At 40.6% G+C, this 16,849-nt stretch overlaps 1 protein-coding gene across 1 annotated transcript; it reads left to right on the forward strand.

Moving 5' to 3' along the window:
- Positions 1–927: 927 nt before the first annotated feature.
- Positions 928–15,420, forward strand: npffr2a (neuropeptide FF receptor 2a). Its single transcript, XM_084024257.1, has 3 exons — positions 928–1,258; positions 12,199–12,298; positions 14,563–15,420. Exons 1-3 carry the CDS (start codon positions 931–933, stop codon positions 15,413–15,415), a joined length of 1,281 nt encoding a protein of 426 aa, XP_083880383.1. The 5' UTR covers positions 928–930; the 3' UTR covers positions 15,416–15,420.
- Positions 15,421–16,849: the final 1,429 nt, after the last annotated feature.

Below are 16,849 nucleotides of genomic sequence, written 5' to 3' on the forward strand. Positions count from 1 at the left end.
TAACGTTTTCCGTTAACTTCACAGTACTTTTACAGTGAACAAAAATGTGTGAAGTGAAGTGAAGCGAGGCTCATTTCCATATACGCGCTCGTGATACGATGAATTATGCACACTCTGCATATAAATGGTAACAATGGGACTATGTTGTACATGTACTAAAATTAGCTGAGCTACTCAATATTTTAGTTATTTTTCTTTTTAATATTAGCAATGGGTTTTACTGCCCACGACTTGACTGCTTTCATTCATCCTTACATTATAAGAAGCTTGTTGTTGAAATAGGCTGTCTTTTGTATTGATTTTAAGATTGAATCAGCATGAGCCCGAAGGCATGTCTCTTTATAGGTCTGCAGTCCAGCCGGCGGCAAAGTTCGTCTTATGAGCCGGATATTATACAGTAGTTGGCTAACGAGGTTAAACTGTCACATGGGTAATGTTTACAATGGGTTTTACTGCCCACGACTTGACTGCTTTCATTCATCCTTACATTATAAATATAATTTTCAAGTAATATTTTCAGTGAAAATGAAAATGATAAAACCACTGGACATGCCATGCCCAGTAGCAAACAGCAACCTGACAAAGGTAGTAAAAATAGAGGACAATTGAACAGCAAAAAAGAGACTGATTTCTCCACCAGCAGGAACTGAACTAGAGCTGAAAGAAATTGAATATTGGGCTTTAAAGGTAGACACAAACAAATGACTCCAAATGATTATTTTAGGCATGTTCACACTAAATGCGAAGCAAATTTCCCCCATTTTCTCTCCAGTTCTTTGTGTAGATATTTTATTACATGTCATTAGATTAACCTGAATACACATAATAAAAACATATACTATGCATTTTGTCAATGTGGGCTAACATTTTTCACTGAAGTAAGTTTATTCTGATTCACCACGGGGTCATCTTTCACGTTTCAGGTTTAAAATGAACGAACGACTTGAGAACAACTTGACTCAACTGTATGACAACTGGACATTCTACAACACTTCGGTGGGCTCCATCATACCAAGGAGCAACATCACCTATGTTGGGTTTTACCTGCATCAGCCGGCCACAGCAGCCATCTTCATCATCTCCTACCTGCTGATCTTCCTCGTGTGCATGGTGGGGAATGGAGTGGTGTGTTTGATTGTGCTGCGGAGCAAAAACATGCGGACTGTCACCAACTTGTTCATCTTGAACCTTGCTGTGAGTGACATCCTGGTTGGGATTTTCTGCATGCCCACAACACTTCTGGACAACATCATCACAGGTGAGCAGGGCTTTGTGTGTGTTTTGTTGTGTTCAACTTTCAAAAAAGATTTTGTTGTCATCACAGTTGGTTGTTTTAACAATTTCTTGAATTAATTATCTCAACAACTATTGGATGGATGGCTGTGCAATGTGAAAACAGGAATTCATGGTCTCCAAAGGATGACTCAGTATCACTTATATAATTCATAAAGCCACCAACGGGGGTCTTGGTTTGTTGGTGTCAGGGGCAGAGAGGCACTGACCAAGCTGCGCTATTTGACAAGTTGATATTTGCTATTTGGAATATCTTATACATAACTTATAGAGCCCGACCGATATATCGGCGGGGCGATATTATTGGCTGATATTAGGCATTTCCCAAACTATCGGTATCGGCAATTATAATGGCCGATAGGGGTGTGACGAGATCTCGTACCACGAGATCTCGCGAGATTAAAGTCGACGATATTTCTCGTCGCGTTAAAAATCTGTCTCGCGAGATTTGTGAGCTATACATACCGTAGATGACCATTTAGTAGCCCGGGCGTTTAATATGCTAAATCGACTTGGAGCCCAGGCGTTTATAAGAACCAGGCGCGTATTTGCAACAGGCTACAATTTATTTTTGCAATGAGCAGCACCAGACCATCATGCAAAGAACAAGGAGCTCACCATAGCACCACTGGAACAAAACTACTTTTCCCCCCCGACGCATCTTTATTGACATCAGACAATAAATACAAAGACAGTTTGTCTGTGTTACCGCGACACAGGGAGCTGATCAGAGCAGTGTTATGAATGATAACGGAAGGGAGGGGTCGATCGCGGTAATTTCAACACTGTACATTAGCGCATTTATCTATATCCCTATATCCCTCAGTCTAGCGCGCCTGTGTTTGTGTGTCTGTGTGTGTGTGTGTGTGCGCGCGCCTGCATGCGAGAGAGAGAGAGAGAGAGCGCGAGAGGAGGGGCTGACTGACAGAAGAGGTGAGAGCCGGTGAAGTGCTGTTAAAAAAAAACTTTTGTTTTCTGTGCAAGACTATGGTAAACACTTAATCGCCCGGGCGTTTAATTGAACCGGCGTTTATTATGCCAAATGAGGTCGGACCCCCTATTAGAGCACAGGCGCGTATTTGCACGCGGGCGATTATTTGGTCATCTACGGTAGCTGAGGTTTTACAGACAGCTGTTACTGACTGGGAGCTTAAAAAACCCAACCACGGCATCGCTTATTGTTACCGACAATGCACGTAATATGGACGTGGCCGTGCGCGACGCGGGATTGAAGTCGCACATCTGTTTTGCGCACACTATAAATCTTGCAACCCAAGCTGGCCTCGGTGTTCCCCGCGTCGCTCGTTTACTCGGGCGGGTGAGACGTCACGTGTGACTGCTTTTTTTCATCGTAGTTCAGCGGCTACCGCGGTGAAAATGTCCAAGCAGAAACGGCTACAATTACCATCACACAAGTATATATCGTGTCTCGTCTCGTCTCGTGAGCGGAGTGTATCGTCACACCCCTAATGGCCGATAAATTAATATTTTAAAAATAAAATAAAAACGGACGAAACACCCTTATAGAACTTAACAGAATTTATCTCGAGTCTTGTTCGAAGTTATATTTCTGAAGCTTACCACGTCTTTTAATAGTGGTAACTTTGTGTTTATTTTTTAACTGCATTGTCATATTATTTTAGTGAAGACTCATAAATAACTACAAATAACTAATCTGTTAATGTTTTGTTACGCGTTTCTGAAATAAAAAAAAATAAAAAATATCGGCCGATATATCGGAATATCGGATTTTTAAATCAACAAACATTTGTATCAGTATCTGCCTTCAAAATAATTTATCGGTCGGGCTCTAATAACTTAATATGTTAACATGTCAGCATTAGAAGCTTGGAAGGCAACTATGAACAGTTGAAGCTGAAAAAGGTAAACTGAGGTTCATGGATGTTGAAGTAAATGTTCATCCACAGGTCTATATTTTCACTTGCACGAGATCAATGTGTCAATGTATTTCCATTTTTCCTCCAATAAACAATTAACCTTGTTGGTGTATCATGAGGCATCACAGCTTCACAGGGCTGCTTGGGCTGTAAATCCAAAGATTAACTTTGTTGCCTCATCCATAACCAGTGTTCTTTAATTATCTGCAGGGCTGCCTTTGTTTTTCAGTTTAGACGTACATTAATATGTCCTACTAAGGGGTACTTTGAGGCCATCCAACAGAACATAGACCTGGAGGATTGTTTTCTCAACAGCCTGTAGAGATCAAAAGTGAAGAAAGCTCAAGGGGAGTAGAAATAGTGATTTGTCACGGATGGACGAGTCAGACAGACCTCGCTGCATGCATGGATAACACCAGGGCTGTTTTCACATTGTGCTGATTTGACTTGACAGTTGAATCTTGATGATACGAATCGATGATACGCTCAAGGAGCGAGCGATAGTGGGCGACAATTCAGCTTCTTCATATACTGCAGGTCGTCTACGGACGCTGCAATTAATTTTCAGGGTTAAAACAATTAAAAAAATAGACATAATAATTCAGGTTCCAAGTTTCCTCTCAACTGACTCAAATCTGGACCATCAATGTTTCCAAAAACGGGTATGAAAGGAGTCTGATTGGGATCCCACATATTGTGGAGGGTCCGCTGAACGATTCATGCAATTATTGTGGTCACTTTGGAATGATTGTATTGTCACATAATGCCCAGCGTGACAAGAATAGCACACACCACACCAGAAGCAAGAAAAACTTGCTGACAGTCGAAGGTCGTTTCTCCTTTCCCGTCTCAAATTATTTAAAAAATATATTTTTTCTATTAAAACATGCACTCGAGGAGATAATTAAAATGAACATAAAACAACAAATTGTTATGTAGTGCAGTCTATCTTACAGTCATTTTTTTGTTATACTTTGTTCACCCAAGTGTTTTATGTGGCGTATCCTAGTGGAGATGCAGACATGCCAGAAGTACATAAGTCATTCTAGTTGACTGGCATTCAACCGATACGGAAGTATTCAGATTCATTCCCACAGGCGATCATCCAACCGAGCTGAGTAACGAGGGAAGGACAACCTTCCTTTGGGAGGAGACCAGGAAGCAACACAAAAAAACAAACGATAAAAAACAGCTATTTTGCTGCAAAGAGAAAGACTGCTGGAAGCACAACTGTAAGAGTTACACTTCTGAAAACAGAGCAGAGTGACAGAAACAGAAAGCTGAGCCTGCAAGGGTCAAGTTTTATAGAAGGCAGAGCTCATCAGTCTACCAGTATTCCTGAGCGTTGAGATGACCAGGCCTGCAGCTAGTTTTGATGAAGAAAAACGATACTTTTGATTATTTCTGGCATTTTATTAGACAAAAACAACAAACGCATGTATTGTCTGTTTTACACAATGCTCTGTTACCACGGTAAAATAATGCAATGAAATACGTGGATATTGGGGATCCAGCTATTCACTCAGAACAAAAGGGATGTGTAACTAATATATATTTGATGATATATTGCTCATGGGAAGAAATCTGTGGTGGAATGTACTATGCACATGTACTCAAGTACTGTCCTTATGTAAGACTTTAGTATTTCCCTTTTCTGTTATTTCATACTTCTACCTCACTTCATCTCAGGAGGTAAATATTGTGACTTTTCTCCACTTCATGTATTTGCCAGCTTTAGTCGCTGTAAAGATTCAGATCCATGAGGATATATTATTACTATAGATTAAGCTACTGAGTAATTTGTACATGAAATAAAAATAATTATGTGATGTACACATTAAATCATCATCAATTATAATCAAGTTATATAATATATATTATTTGGAAATGGGCCATTCTGCATAATGAGTATTTTACTTTTCTACTTTTACTTGAGTAAGATTTTGAATGCAAGACTTTTGCCTCTGTTGAGTATATTTACACTAGAATTTCTACTTTCATGAAGTAAAATACCTGAGTACTTCTTCCACCATTGAAAGAAAGCGACACTTCAGACTGGTCATGTTTATCAGAGATGTAATGTGTCCTTCTAGCTCTGACTGTGTTTTTGGTCTATGGTTGTGAAACCCAAATTTCATTTCAAGTGGGCCAGATCAGTCAAATCCTGGCATAGTAACCTATAAATAACGACAACTTCAAATGGTATAACACATAAATTCAGCCAGAATCAAGCAAGACCGGAAGTCAAACGCCAAAAGAAAAATAAAGAGATCTGGTTATTTTCAGAATAAATCACTCCTATTTTAGTGGTCTGGAATGCAAGTCTGAAACGCAAAGCGCAAGTGTCTTTGTAGGCAGATCTCGGACACTGTTGCTATTATAACGGTGGATAAATGACTCTTGCTTGACGCAAATCTAAAAAGGGTTGGTCTTAAGTGGCTTAATTACTAATAGGTGTGTTTTGGGCATAACATGTAATAAACCAATCAGAGCGTCATCTCCCATTCCCTTCAAGAGCGAGAGGCGCTTGTTTCATGGCGGGTTGCTATCCTAGTGGTGGATTTAGTAGCACCAGGAAAACTTTACGCCGGACCACGGCTCACATTTTGGCAAGTTAATTTCCTATCTTACTGACATGCGTATCTGGCGGAAAGGTCCGCTGCGCGTCGGATGGAAAATAGTGATGATACTTGAGTTGGTGTTGAAAGTGCAATGCGCTGGGTGCAAGATAGGGCCCTCCGTGTTGACAAAATATTTTTTTCTAAACAAAATGTAAATTGATATCGGTATATTTAAGTGCCTTTTTAAAAGATTTAAGCAGACACAGAATCAGCTGACGTACCACTCTCTCTCCACCAAATATTAAGTTTTGATTTTTGGTGTTTTTCTTTTGTAGCAAAACTGCAGTCATTTGCACAACCTGGTTATACTTACAGGTTATACTTAACGTAACTACGTTTGTACATAAAAATACTACCCCTTCGGTTTTGAAAACTTGTCTGTTTGTTTGTGTTTATGCCACATATATATATATATATATATATATATATATATCGTATATCCGTGCTGACTGTCAGTGGACACATTTGAGATAGCAGTTACTTGAAAAGTTGCAGACATCTCTGTAATTTTTACATTTAACAGAATCATCTTGTGGGTCGGATTAAACCCTGCTACAGGCCGGTCCTGGGCCGCAGGCCGTATGATTGACACCCCTGGTCTATGTTGTTGATGAAAACCCAAGATGACATATCAGTTACTCAGAGAATTATGTGGAGCTTTCTGTCAGCACAATATCTCTTGCTGCCTGCAGTGATGGGAGTCTCTTGTTTCGTCCTCTGATTTCTTTGTAAAGACCAGACAACTTACTTTCAGCAAAGAAAGCTGTCATCTAATGCAACATTCAGATATTTATGGCGCATTATGCATTAATGGAGGGGTTTCAACTCCCATCAATGCTAATTGGCCCTTTGCAATTTGTGAACCACGTAAAAGAAGCATCACATGGAAATGAAAGTGACAATATTACCCACAGGGTTCTCCATATTACCTCAACGATGATCAATTCGCTTTAAAGGATTTTGTGGATAATGGGCCTGCATTATCACACACATATAATAAATGACAAGGTTTCAGGGTGCATCGTCATTGTGCTACAGGTTGTGCAAACAATTGCAGTTTGCTACAAAAGAAAAACACCAAAAATCAAAACTATTATATGGTTGAGAGAGTCTCATAGACTGAGGAGGAAGCCTGTGGTATGTCAGCTGATTCTGCTTAAATCTCTTAAAATGGCAGTTAAATATACTGATATCAATTTACATTTTGTTAAGAAACAAATATTTAGAATATTTAATGAATTTTTATAAATGCTTGTATGCTTGCAGTATTATCAGGTCAACAAGTGTTGACAAGTGTTGACCTGATAATACAAGCATTTATGAAAACGTTTTCATACTCCAGCTGGGTAACCAGCTGGGTAAACACGGAAGTGGCGTTGGCACAGCGATAGCGTTAGCAGCAGAGGATAGAAACTATCAGGCAAGTGTTCTTTTAAATAAACTCCTGGTGTACTTACTGTAGCGAACCACAGCCAGACAATGGTGAAGCTTACTGATGTTTTCAAGAAGCCTTTATTTATGCTCAGCCGTCATCCTTGTTTGAACATAAATCTCGCTTTTCATTCATATCCGTTCCACCGTAAGAGCTAAAGGACAGATAAATGAAATAAAATGAGCTCTTATAAATAAATAAAATTAACCTTTGTAAATTATTTTACCAAAATATGCCTTATGACAATATATTTGAGCCTTAATCAACATTTCGCATGAGATAATGACAATACAATGTTTGCCACAAACACATAAACAGATTCAAAGACTATTATTAGCTCAATCATCACCACCATGAGGCCAAACATACACTACACAGAGGCTAACATTAGCATGGCTATTAGCGTATGACAATTAGCATTTTTCCACACATAAAATCGAACAAATTACACATGGCTGGACATAAAACAACATGTGTTTATACAGTACCTTGTTCCCAATTCCAGCTGGGTGCTTAACCATATGACGTAGAACCCTTTAGGAGCAGAATTATCATGCCTGACTGCACCGTTTGCCGTCTGCTCAGAGAAAACGTAAAGAAAGACGCGACACGGGAGCTTGTTACTTCCGGTGCCTGATTGCCAAAACAAAAGCACAGGAAGTGAATCCCTTTTTACCATAGTCATTTTTAGAGTTACTTACACTCCCACCAATCATGAGTGAACAATGGAACATCATACCATATACATTAAGCACGAATGATTCTAACAGAAAATTACCTTTCTTATATAAGAACACACATACAGCAACTTATGACAACCTTTAACCACTGTGTCAATATTTTAAGGTATGACAGGAGGATACTATGAACCATAGGAGAAGGAAACCAGTTTAGTCAGCTTCCAGCAACAGGACTAATTTCTGGATTGAGCGCTCTACTTCAGAAATCTTGTGGAGACGCTCCCCATTTTTGCCAAGCTTCCTGTCACCGAGACAGATCTTAACTCTCCTTACAAGTCCGTCTTTGTCAGTAGTGGTTCCTGTGACTCTAGCCAATCTCCACTCATTCCTATGAGCCTCCTCTCCTTTCATCATTACGATGTCTCCAACTTGTAAGTTCCTTCTGGGGGTGTGCCACCTTTGTCTGAGAGCGATATTGGCAAGGTACTCCCTTCGCCACCGAGTCCAAAACTGTTCTGCCAAGTATTGGACATGACGCCACCTTTTCTTGCCATACATGTCCTCCCTGACAAATTCTCCTGGAGGAGGTAAGGCCTTGGCAGATTTCATAGTCAGGAGATGGTTCTACACGTTCCGGGGGAAGATCAGCCATCCTTTGCTCTTCAGTCGGTTTCCGGTGCAGTCTACAGGTGACGCATTGATGAATGTAGGATGCTACTGCCCGGTTGATTCCTGTTATCCAGTAGCCGTTGGCCCTAATCTCATTAATGGTGAGACCTTTACCCTGATGTTTTATCCTTTCGTGATAGTGTGCAATCAACATCCTTGTGATGTGATGATCTTTGGGGATGATTGCAGGGTGCTTGACGGGGTTAGGAAGAGAGGAGTTACTCAATCTTCCTCCCACCCTGAGGACACCAACTTCATCAAGGAATGCATCAAGAGAGTAAAGTGGATTGTGAGATGGTAGGGGAATCCCTTTGCTCAGCAGTTTCAACTCTTCTTGATACACATTTTCCTGCAGATTTTTGATTATGCAATGTTCTGCATCTTCTCGTTCTGTTACAGAGGTGAGACTGTTTGACTTGTTCTTGCTGATGCATCTTAAAATGCGTGCAACAGCTCGAGTAACAGTTGACCAAGACGAGAACCTGCACAAGCGATCAGCCAGGCTTACTTGTTCTGTGGTCCTTGTGGTGAGCGCTAAAGCACTTCTGACCTCTGGATCTCCGATCATCAACTCTGGAGTCTCATCTTCTGGCAGCTTCATTTCCTTGTTCCACAAGAACTTGGGTCCAGTGAGCCAGGTAGATGACAGAGGTTCACTGGTAGTCAAGCCCCAGGAAGCATGGTCGGCGGGATTCTCCTTGGTTGGTACGTATCTCCACTGGTGAGGAGCTGAGCTCAACTGAATCTTCTGAATGCGATTAGCTACGAAGATATGGAACCGCCGTGCTTCATTTTTTATATATCCTAAGACCACCTTTGAGTCGGTCCAGAAGAACTCCTCAGTGTCAGCAGATCCAAATTCCTCCTTGAGCAGGTTGCTTGTCTTCACTGAAACCACTGCCGCTGTCAACTCCAATCTTGGAATGGTAGTGAGTTTTGTTGGTGAGACATGTGACTTCCCAGCAACTAGGGCGCAGTGAACATCTCCCTCTTCATTTTGCAGTCTCAGATATGAACACTGACCGTAGCCCTTAGTGCTGGCGTCAGAGAAATGATGGAGCTCTGCCTTTAAGACCTTCCCAAATCCAGCAGGTGAGTATGTGCGGGGTATGGTGACATTATCCAGATGAACCAAATCATTTCTCCACTGTTCCCATTGCAGACGAAGTTCGTCAGTGAGAGGATCGTCCCAACCTGTGCCACGTCGACACATTTCCTGTAGGATGATCTTCGCCTTGAGCAGGATGGGCGGCACAAGACCCAGAGGATCAAACAGAGAGGCTACTGTGGACAGGATGCCCCGGCGTGTAGCAGGCTGTTCCTTGAGGCTGACGTTAAGCCTGAAGTGGTCAGACTCCACGTCCCATTGAATTCCGAGAGCTCTCTCGAGTGGCAGATCATCGAATGCGAGGTCCATATTCGTCACATTGGTTGCCCGTTCAGAGGATGGTATACTCTCTAGTACGTCTCTGTTGTCAGGCAAGCTGGGTCTGGTTTTGAAGGGCAGAGGCATTTCATAATGACCATGTATGTTCTTCCGTATGCCCTCCTCTACCTTCTTGAGGAATGTGATGTCATCTTGTGACACTGTTTTTCAACCTTCGCTGCCATCCTTGAAATCCGATTCAAGGATACGGATCACATCGACAGGGGTTGCTGGAGGCAGCTCCTTAACTGTGATCCTATGACACAGATGACTTGTGCTCAGGGAATCATGGCTTGGTGATGAGCGCCCCACTATGCTCCATCCTAGGTCCGTTTGTATAGCATAGGGGTCCTCATCTCCTCCTAATATGACACACACTCCTTTCCCTCACATAGTTGTTATCATGAAGGGCTGTAGGATGCCTTCCCTTGCAGGTGTCACAGAAATGACGATGGCGACAGTCTTTCGCGCTGTGGCCTGTTTTTAAACATCCATAGCAGTTTTCTTAAAGAGTTCTTACAAACTTTTAAATGCCTCGTTTTGTGAGTACAGGCCCTATGTGTACTACTGCAGAAGTTTGGTAACATTCCATGCATTATTAGTGGGGTAATTTACGAGATGTACAAGATGTACCATCGCGCCAGTACTAAGCCATTCGGATGATAGCCCTATCTTGACCAATGTTGACCATCGCTAAAAATGCTTCTGAGGGGGTATTTGGCTGGATGTCATGGTGGAAATTACCTAGGGTGCATTTTGTGTGGAATGCTCCCTATGCAGTCCATCTACGAGCAGACTGTGCTCAGACAAGCTGAGAAAATCTTGTCTGACCAGACACATATTCTGCACACAGAATACCAGCTTCTACCATCAGGTAGACGCTTCAGAGTCCCCACTTGTAGGCTGAACCGTTTTAGGAATTAATTCCTGCCCACCTCAATTAAGATGTTAAATGCCTCCAGACTGTACAATTGAACTATTGATCATGTCCCATGGTATAATAAAGTGGCTAGGGAGGGTTTGGGCGGGTGTATGTGTGTATGTGTGCATCGCACTGTTTAATGTATACTGTGTGTATTTTATATGAGGCCTGTGGCTCATATGTATGTATTGTCTGTATCTGTACTGTTACTACTGTAAAGCAGCTTTTTATATGACAGCATTGGAGTCCAAGACAAATTTCCTGCCAAGGACAATAAAGTGTATCTTTATCTTTATCTTTAATGTATCACTCAAAATCCTACACACTGCCTCTTTATCTGCAGGAAAACTAACCACAAGATGGTTTGAAATGTGCATCATTTGAATGTTTGTGAAACTTCTTGATGAGCAAAAAAACGCAAAGATGAATCTGTAATTCTGTTCAGCATATGTAGCCCATCAAATCCTTCCTTTAAAAAGGGATAATCCAGCAATTTTAGCATTGACATTTCCACAAAATTTGTGGGACTCACAAGAGGCAGATTACAAAAAATAATGAACAAAGTCGAGGCAGCAGAAGATTTTCTGATTTGGTTCTCAGTATGGGTCCAGCTCATGAATGCAACAAGCTACAAATCCCTTCTCTCTGCCTTCTAAATGGCCATGCAGGTTACTGTTAAGTATCAAGCTCACGTAGAGATAATCCTGATGATATTACCAGGGTTGTGTTTTTTAGACTTCAGAGCCACACAAGACAACATACAGCCGTTTTCACAAGCACAAGATTTTTATGTGTAAAACTGTTGGACTACAACTCTTCACATTGATCTCCTTTAATGCAACAACCAAAACAATTCTCTAAATGTATTATTTTCTAACACACCTATACAATTAATTACCACTGTTATGAAGTCTAAAAAGCTTCCTATCCCCCGTCAACCTTTATTATAAAAGTGTATGACAACTAAGCACAAGTTACAGAAGCTAGAGGTGAAAATGATGTAATTATTTGGAGTCAGCTACAATGAGCTACACTGTCAGCATGTCTGCTACTAGTCGCCAGCAGCCCTGATAATGTACCGCCATATATATATATATATATATGATTGTTCCCCCTCAAGACACTTCTGCTGTAGATAGGATTTGACTGTGGGTGTGAATCAACTTGAAGCTGTCTGAATTGATATACGGACTGCTGTTCTGTTGTAACGTGTTGTTGTAGCTGCAAATCAGCTGAATGCATCTCTCCTGTCAACAGGATGGCCTTTTGGAAGCCTGGTCTGCAAAATGAGTGGCATGGTTCAAGGGATCTCGGTGTCAGCGTCCGTCTTCACTCTGGTTGCTATTGCTGTTGATAGGTACAGTGGCTTGTCTTTTGCATCTCCTGCTACATAAAATATGTGTGTGTTTTTCCTTTTCTCAGCACCTCTCACAATTCATTGTGCATCAACAAAGTGCTTGATGTGCAAAAGAGACAAAACCAAACCAAACCGTGCATCCTTCTGGGAACACAAACCGCCCAGAAGGATGCACGGTCCTATTAATTTACGTGATTAAATATGAAAATCAAGGTTCACTTTTTCCTGCAGCTTTTGTCTGTATAACACAGTCGTCTCCTGTGAACACAAGATAGGTTTGACTGATTTCAAACAATTCATCTGTTTTCTGTTTTTTAATAATCCATAGCACAGCTTTCTACAAACAATTCCCTAGCTCACTTCTTTTCAAATGATAAACATTTTGAGGGAAAAAGAGTTGTGTGTTTTAGATGTTGTTAATCACACCCTTGTCCTATCTGACTGGCAGCAACAGGGCCAGACAGACAGAGCATTTTAGGATTTTTAAAATGTATTTATTATGATTTTAAACATTCTCTCTTTTTGAAATATTTGAAAAAGAAAATGTAGTTTTTATTTATGTCTGACTCCAGATCTGCATGAAAATACAGATGTTTTTAATGCAAGTAACTTGATTATTTCATGAGAAAAAGCCAAAATCAAACCTCTTGTTGTCTTGGCCATGATGTTGTTGTTCACACACTTATCAAGGATTGTACAGCTTTAATTAGCTCATCATTAGAGCAGGAATGTCAACCAGCGTCACATCCAGTGACGTTATAACCAAACGGCTCTCCAAGCTAAAAAAATGACAGCTGATATTTTATAATCGCACTGGCCCTCAGACACAGTGATGTCAATCATTATAGGCCTATGTCAGGATTTGAAATCACTGGAGGATGTCTGCACCCCTAGAAAAGACAGAGTTTTAATACTTTGACAGCCAAAAGTCAAAGTCACCTCACAAATCTATTAGCCAGTTGGTTAGAATTGGATCTGAATGAACGAGGCTCCATTTTCTGCCCTGTTGACTGCAGCTATTATAATGTGACCTCATTGCTATGAGATTATTGTAAATACTATGGTGGGGTGAAAGAGATTGACACTCATAGTGGCAACCAAAATCACTTTGTGTGGGTCCCTTCTGCTGCATGCTGAGTGTTTTTTATTTAATATTACATTTTACTCTGCGTTAAACTTTAATTTGTTAGTGAATATTTATGAATTTTAACACCATGGTATATGGCTCAGAGGTAGAGCAAGTCGTCAACCAATCGTAAGATAGGTGGTTCCTTAACCCGAAATTGAGCCCGAAGGCTGTGCAATCGGTGTGTGAATGAGTTCGATCCTGATATGTCATCAATAGGTAAATGTAAACTGAAGGTAAAGCGCCTTGAGTAGACACTAAACGTGCTATAGATATGCAGGTCCATTCACCATTACATTTGATAAAACAGCATTTCACCAAAAGCACCAACCTTTGTGTGCAGTTTTCTGCACACATTATGTACCATTTATTACGCCACTACAGTTGTGAATCATGATGAGCTTGGTTAATTATCCTCCATTTGTGTTGAAACTGAGCTGCACTACAAAAGGAAAAAGAGAAGTAATTACGTCTGGTGAGGTCAATGTCCCTTATTGAATATGTTCGGAACTCTGCCACACAGTGAAAGCAGCAGCGCTACCGTTTTGTACCATGTTATCTTTTCATTCTTCTTTGATATTGAACCTGGTTTTTGCTTATGCATGATTATGAGCGCCTTGACACCATGTGAATAGAGCCGATATTTGTGAATTATAGGAACTCTTATGAAACAATTCATCTTAAAGTTAATCTGAAATTAAAAATGCCTTTTCACCCCTTTAGATCACATTCACGGTCGGTCATATTGTGCATCTATTTTATAATATATGCCGAATTTCTTTCTTTTTAATTTTCTTATTTTTAGATCAAATTCCAATATGATTTTCTCCCTGGAAAACAAAATATGACACATGCTTACATCAGCCAGAACCAACCAATTTCAATCAACATTATCATGACATCCATCCACCAATCAATCTGCAACAATGAGCCACGCAGCGCTAGAGAAGGCTGTGAGGTAATATTTTCAACTGTGTCACGCCTGCCTTTCCCGTTTCATTGCGAAATACATCACTGTATGGAAGACAGATATTCCGGAAATATTCTTTGCTGCCACTCAATATCCTGTACTTTCAAGGGCAGATTTAATGTCACTCTACGTGCATTGTCCTAATCCAATCCTATTTCCTTTTTGCAGATTCAGATGCATCGTCTACCCATTCAAGCAAAAGCTGACCATATCCACAGCCACCTTGATAATAGTCATTATCTGGGTTCTGGCCATTTCCATTATGTGTCCCTCTGGTGTGATGCTACAAGTGACCAAGGAGCACACCATTCGGGTCTTACTGGGCTACGACAACAAAACAAGTCCGTTTTTTTGGTGCAGGGAGAACTGGCCAAACCAGGAGATGAGGAAGATTTACACCACGGTCCTGTTTGCAAATATCTACCTTGCTCCTCTGTCCCTCATCGTGATCATGTACGCCCGGATCGGCATCACGCTTTTCAAAACAGCAGTTCCAACTGGAGGAAAGCCAGGCCACGAAAGCCGCCACACTGTCTCAAAGAAAAAGCAACGGGTAATTAAAATGCTTCTAATAGTTGCGTTGCTCTTCATCCTGTCCTGGCTCCCTCTGTGGACCCTCATGATGCTGAGCGACTACGCCAGCCTGACTGAGCAGCAGTACAGAATCATCAACATTTACATTTACCCCTTTGCCCATTGGCTGGCTTTCTTCAACAGCAGTGTCAACCCCATCATCTACGGTTACTTTAATGAGAATTTCCGCAGGGGATTTCAAGCCGTGTTCAAGTTCAGCCTGTGCACGGCAGACAGACAGCGGAGGAAAACCTACTCGCACAGGCTGCAGGGAAATTCTGTGCTCCCAGCTAACAATGCACAGACGTCCCTGGAGCCCATTTCTCTCAACAGCCTAGATAAGAACTCTTCCAGGCGACTCAACCATGTCGCTGAACAGGACTTGGTGATGGAGGACCTGGAGAAGGCATCGTGCAGCAGTGGGGGTGTGACTGCAGTGTCTATTTGAGGAGACACAGAGACTTCTTCTAGGTGATAAGCAAAGACGTTCATGTTTTCAAGAAAATTCCCTTGATCTTTCAAACATAATTCCTCCACTGAGTGTAAGTCAACTGTAGGAAGTCTCACCTGAGTAAGGTTTGTGAAACTGGTGTTTATTTGCAATTTGTGTGAGGCAATTGTAATACTATCAAAAATAGGCAAACACAAAAAAAGACATGTAAAGCAGTCATTTATTATTTTGAAAATCCTGCAGCAAGCTCCCTCATAGCATTTGATCCTGCAATGAATACATGTCAGAAACAAACGTTAAATTAATAATTGGGAAAGAGAAGTTAAATTAACTATTGGGAAAGAGAATACTCTTTTTCGTTGTGAACCTTTCCTCATCACCTTTGAGCCACATTGTATTTGTTGCACATATTGTGCCATATTAGAAATGGAAGCAGATTGTGATGTTTGAATTGTAGTTTTTAACAAAGTGAAACAATCTTGTTGGACAGAGCATCATTTATCAATGAGGATGGGTTGATACTGCATTGCCCTATATAACCAGCATGTACTATGATAGCTGCAGAGCAGATTTCAAAAGTAAAGTGACAAATAATTTAACCCTTGTAGATTGACATCAGATAGATTTTCATTTGTGGATTATTCACTGCCATTGAGAATCAGAAGTTCTTCTAAAGCTTGAACAGGAAACCATCTGTGGCCTGTAAAACTACGATTGACAAAATACTTAATACATTAATATTTTAATGCATTAACGCTGGATGGAAAGTTCAAGTAACTTCCTTTCGGGAAGTCCTTCAAATTGTTATTGTTAACTAATAATTTGAAAATCTGTAAACTTGTCATTTATTATTCAACAGTTGGATTTATTTTTTTGCCCATTTTATTAATAATTTACTAACCAAACTTGTTGAAAAAGTGAGTTTTGACCTGCGGCTGTTTGCCTATAAAAGAGCCCGATCTTTTCTGTCTTTCTGAAACGTGCCCTTGTGGATTCCTGTCTAAAACTCATTAGATTACTAATTTGCATTCACCAATGACAGCAGATGAGGCTTTGACTGCATACCAATGAAAAAGACTCATTAAACTGATTATACCCTGGTATAATTACAGTAATGATGGAGACCACTGGTAGCCTTCCTGCAGTAGCACTCTTGTTGCTAACGTTTCTCAAAATTCAGGCCATATGTCTCAGCTTCCTCTGACAAAGGAAAAGTCTCTGAACAAAAGTTAGAATCTCTTAATTAATTAATTGAAATGTAATTATTTTAATAGGAGCATTTATAAAGCCAATTGTAGAATTACGCAGATTCAAGTTATTTCCGTGAGTTCATGTACAACAGCCTGTACAGCTATATCAATAACAATCATACTTTTGACCACTTTTGTGTCCATTTTTCTGTAAATTGTGTCTCCAGCCAGGGAAAACATC

The sequence above is a fragment of the Eutrigla gurnardus genome (genome assembly GCF_963514095.1).
Source record: "Eutrigla gurnardus genome assembly, chromosome: 13".
Classification (NCBI taxonomy): domain Eukaryota; kingdom Metazoa; phylum Chordata; class Actinopteri; order Perciformes; family Triglidae; genus Eutrigla; species Eutrigla gurnardus.

Bases quoted from the DNA above. Each gene is read 5' to 3' on its own strand.
- npffr2a (XM_084024257.1), top strand. From the start codon at position 931: ATGAACGAACGACTTGAGAACAACTTGACTCAACTGTATGACAACTGG. The intron at 1,259-12,198 runs GTGAGCAGGGCT...TCCTGTCAACAG, and splicing joins TCTGGACAACATCATCACAG to GATGGCCTTTTGGAAGCCTG. The intron at 12,299-14,562 runs GTACAGTGGCTT...TCCTTTTTGCAG, and splicing joins GTTGCTATTGCTGTTGATAG to ATTCAGATGCATCGTCTACC.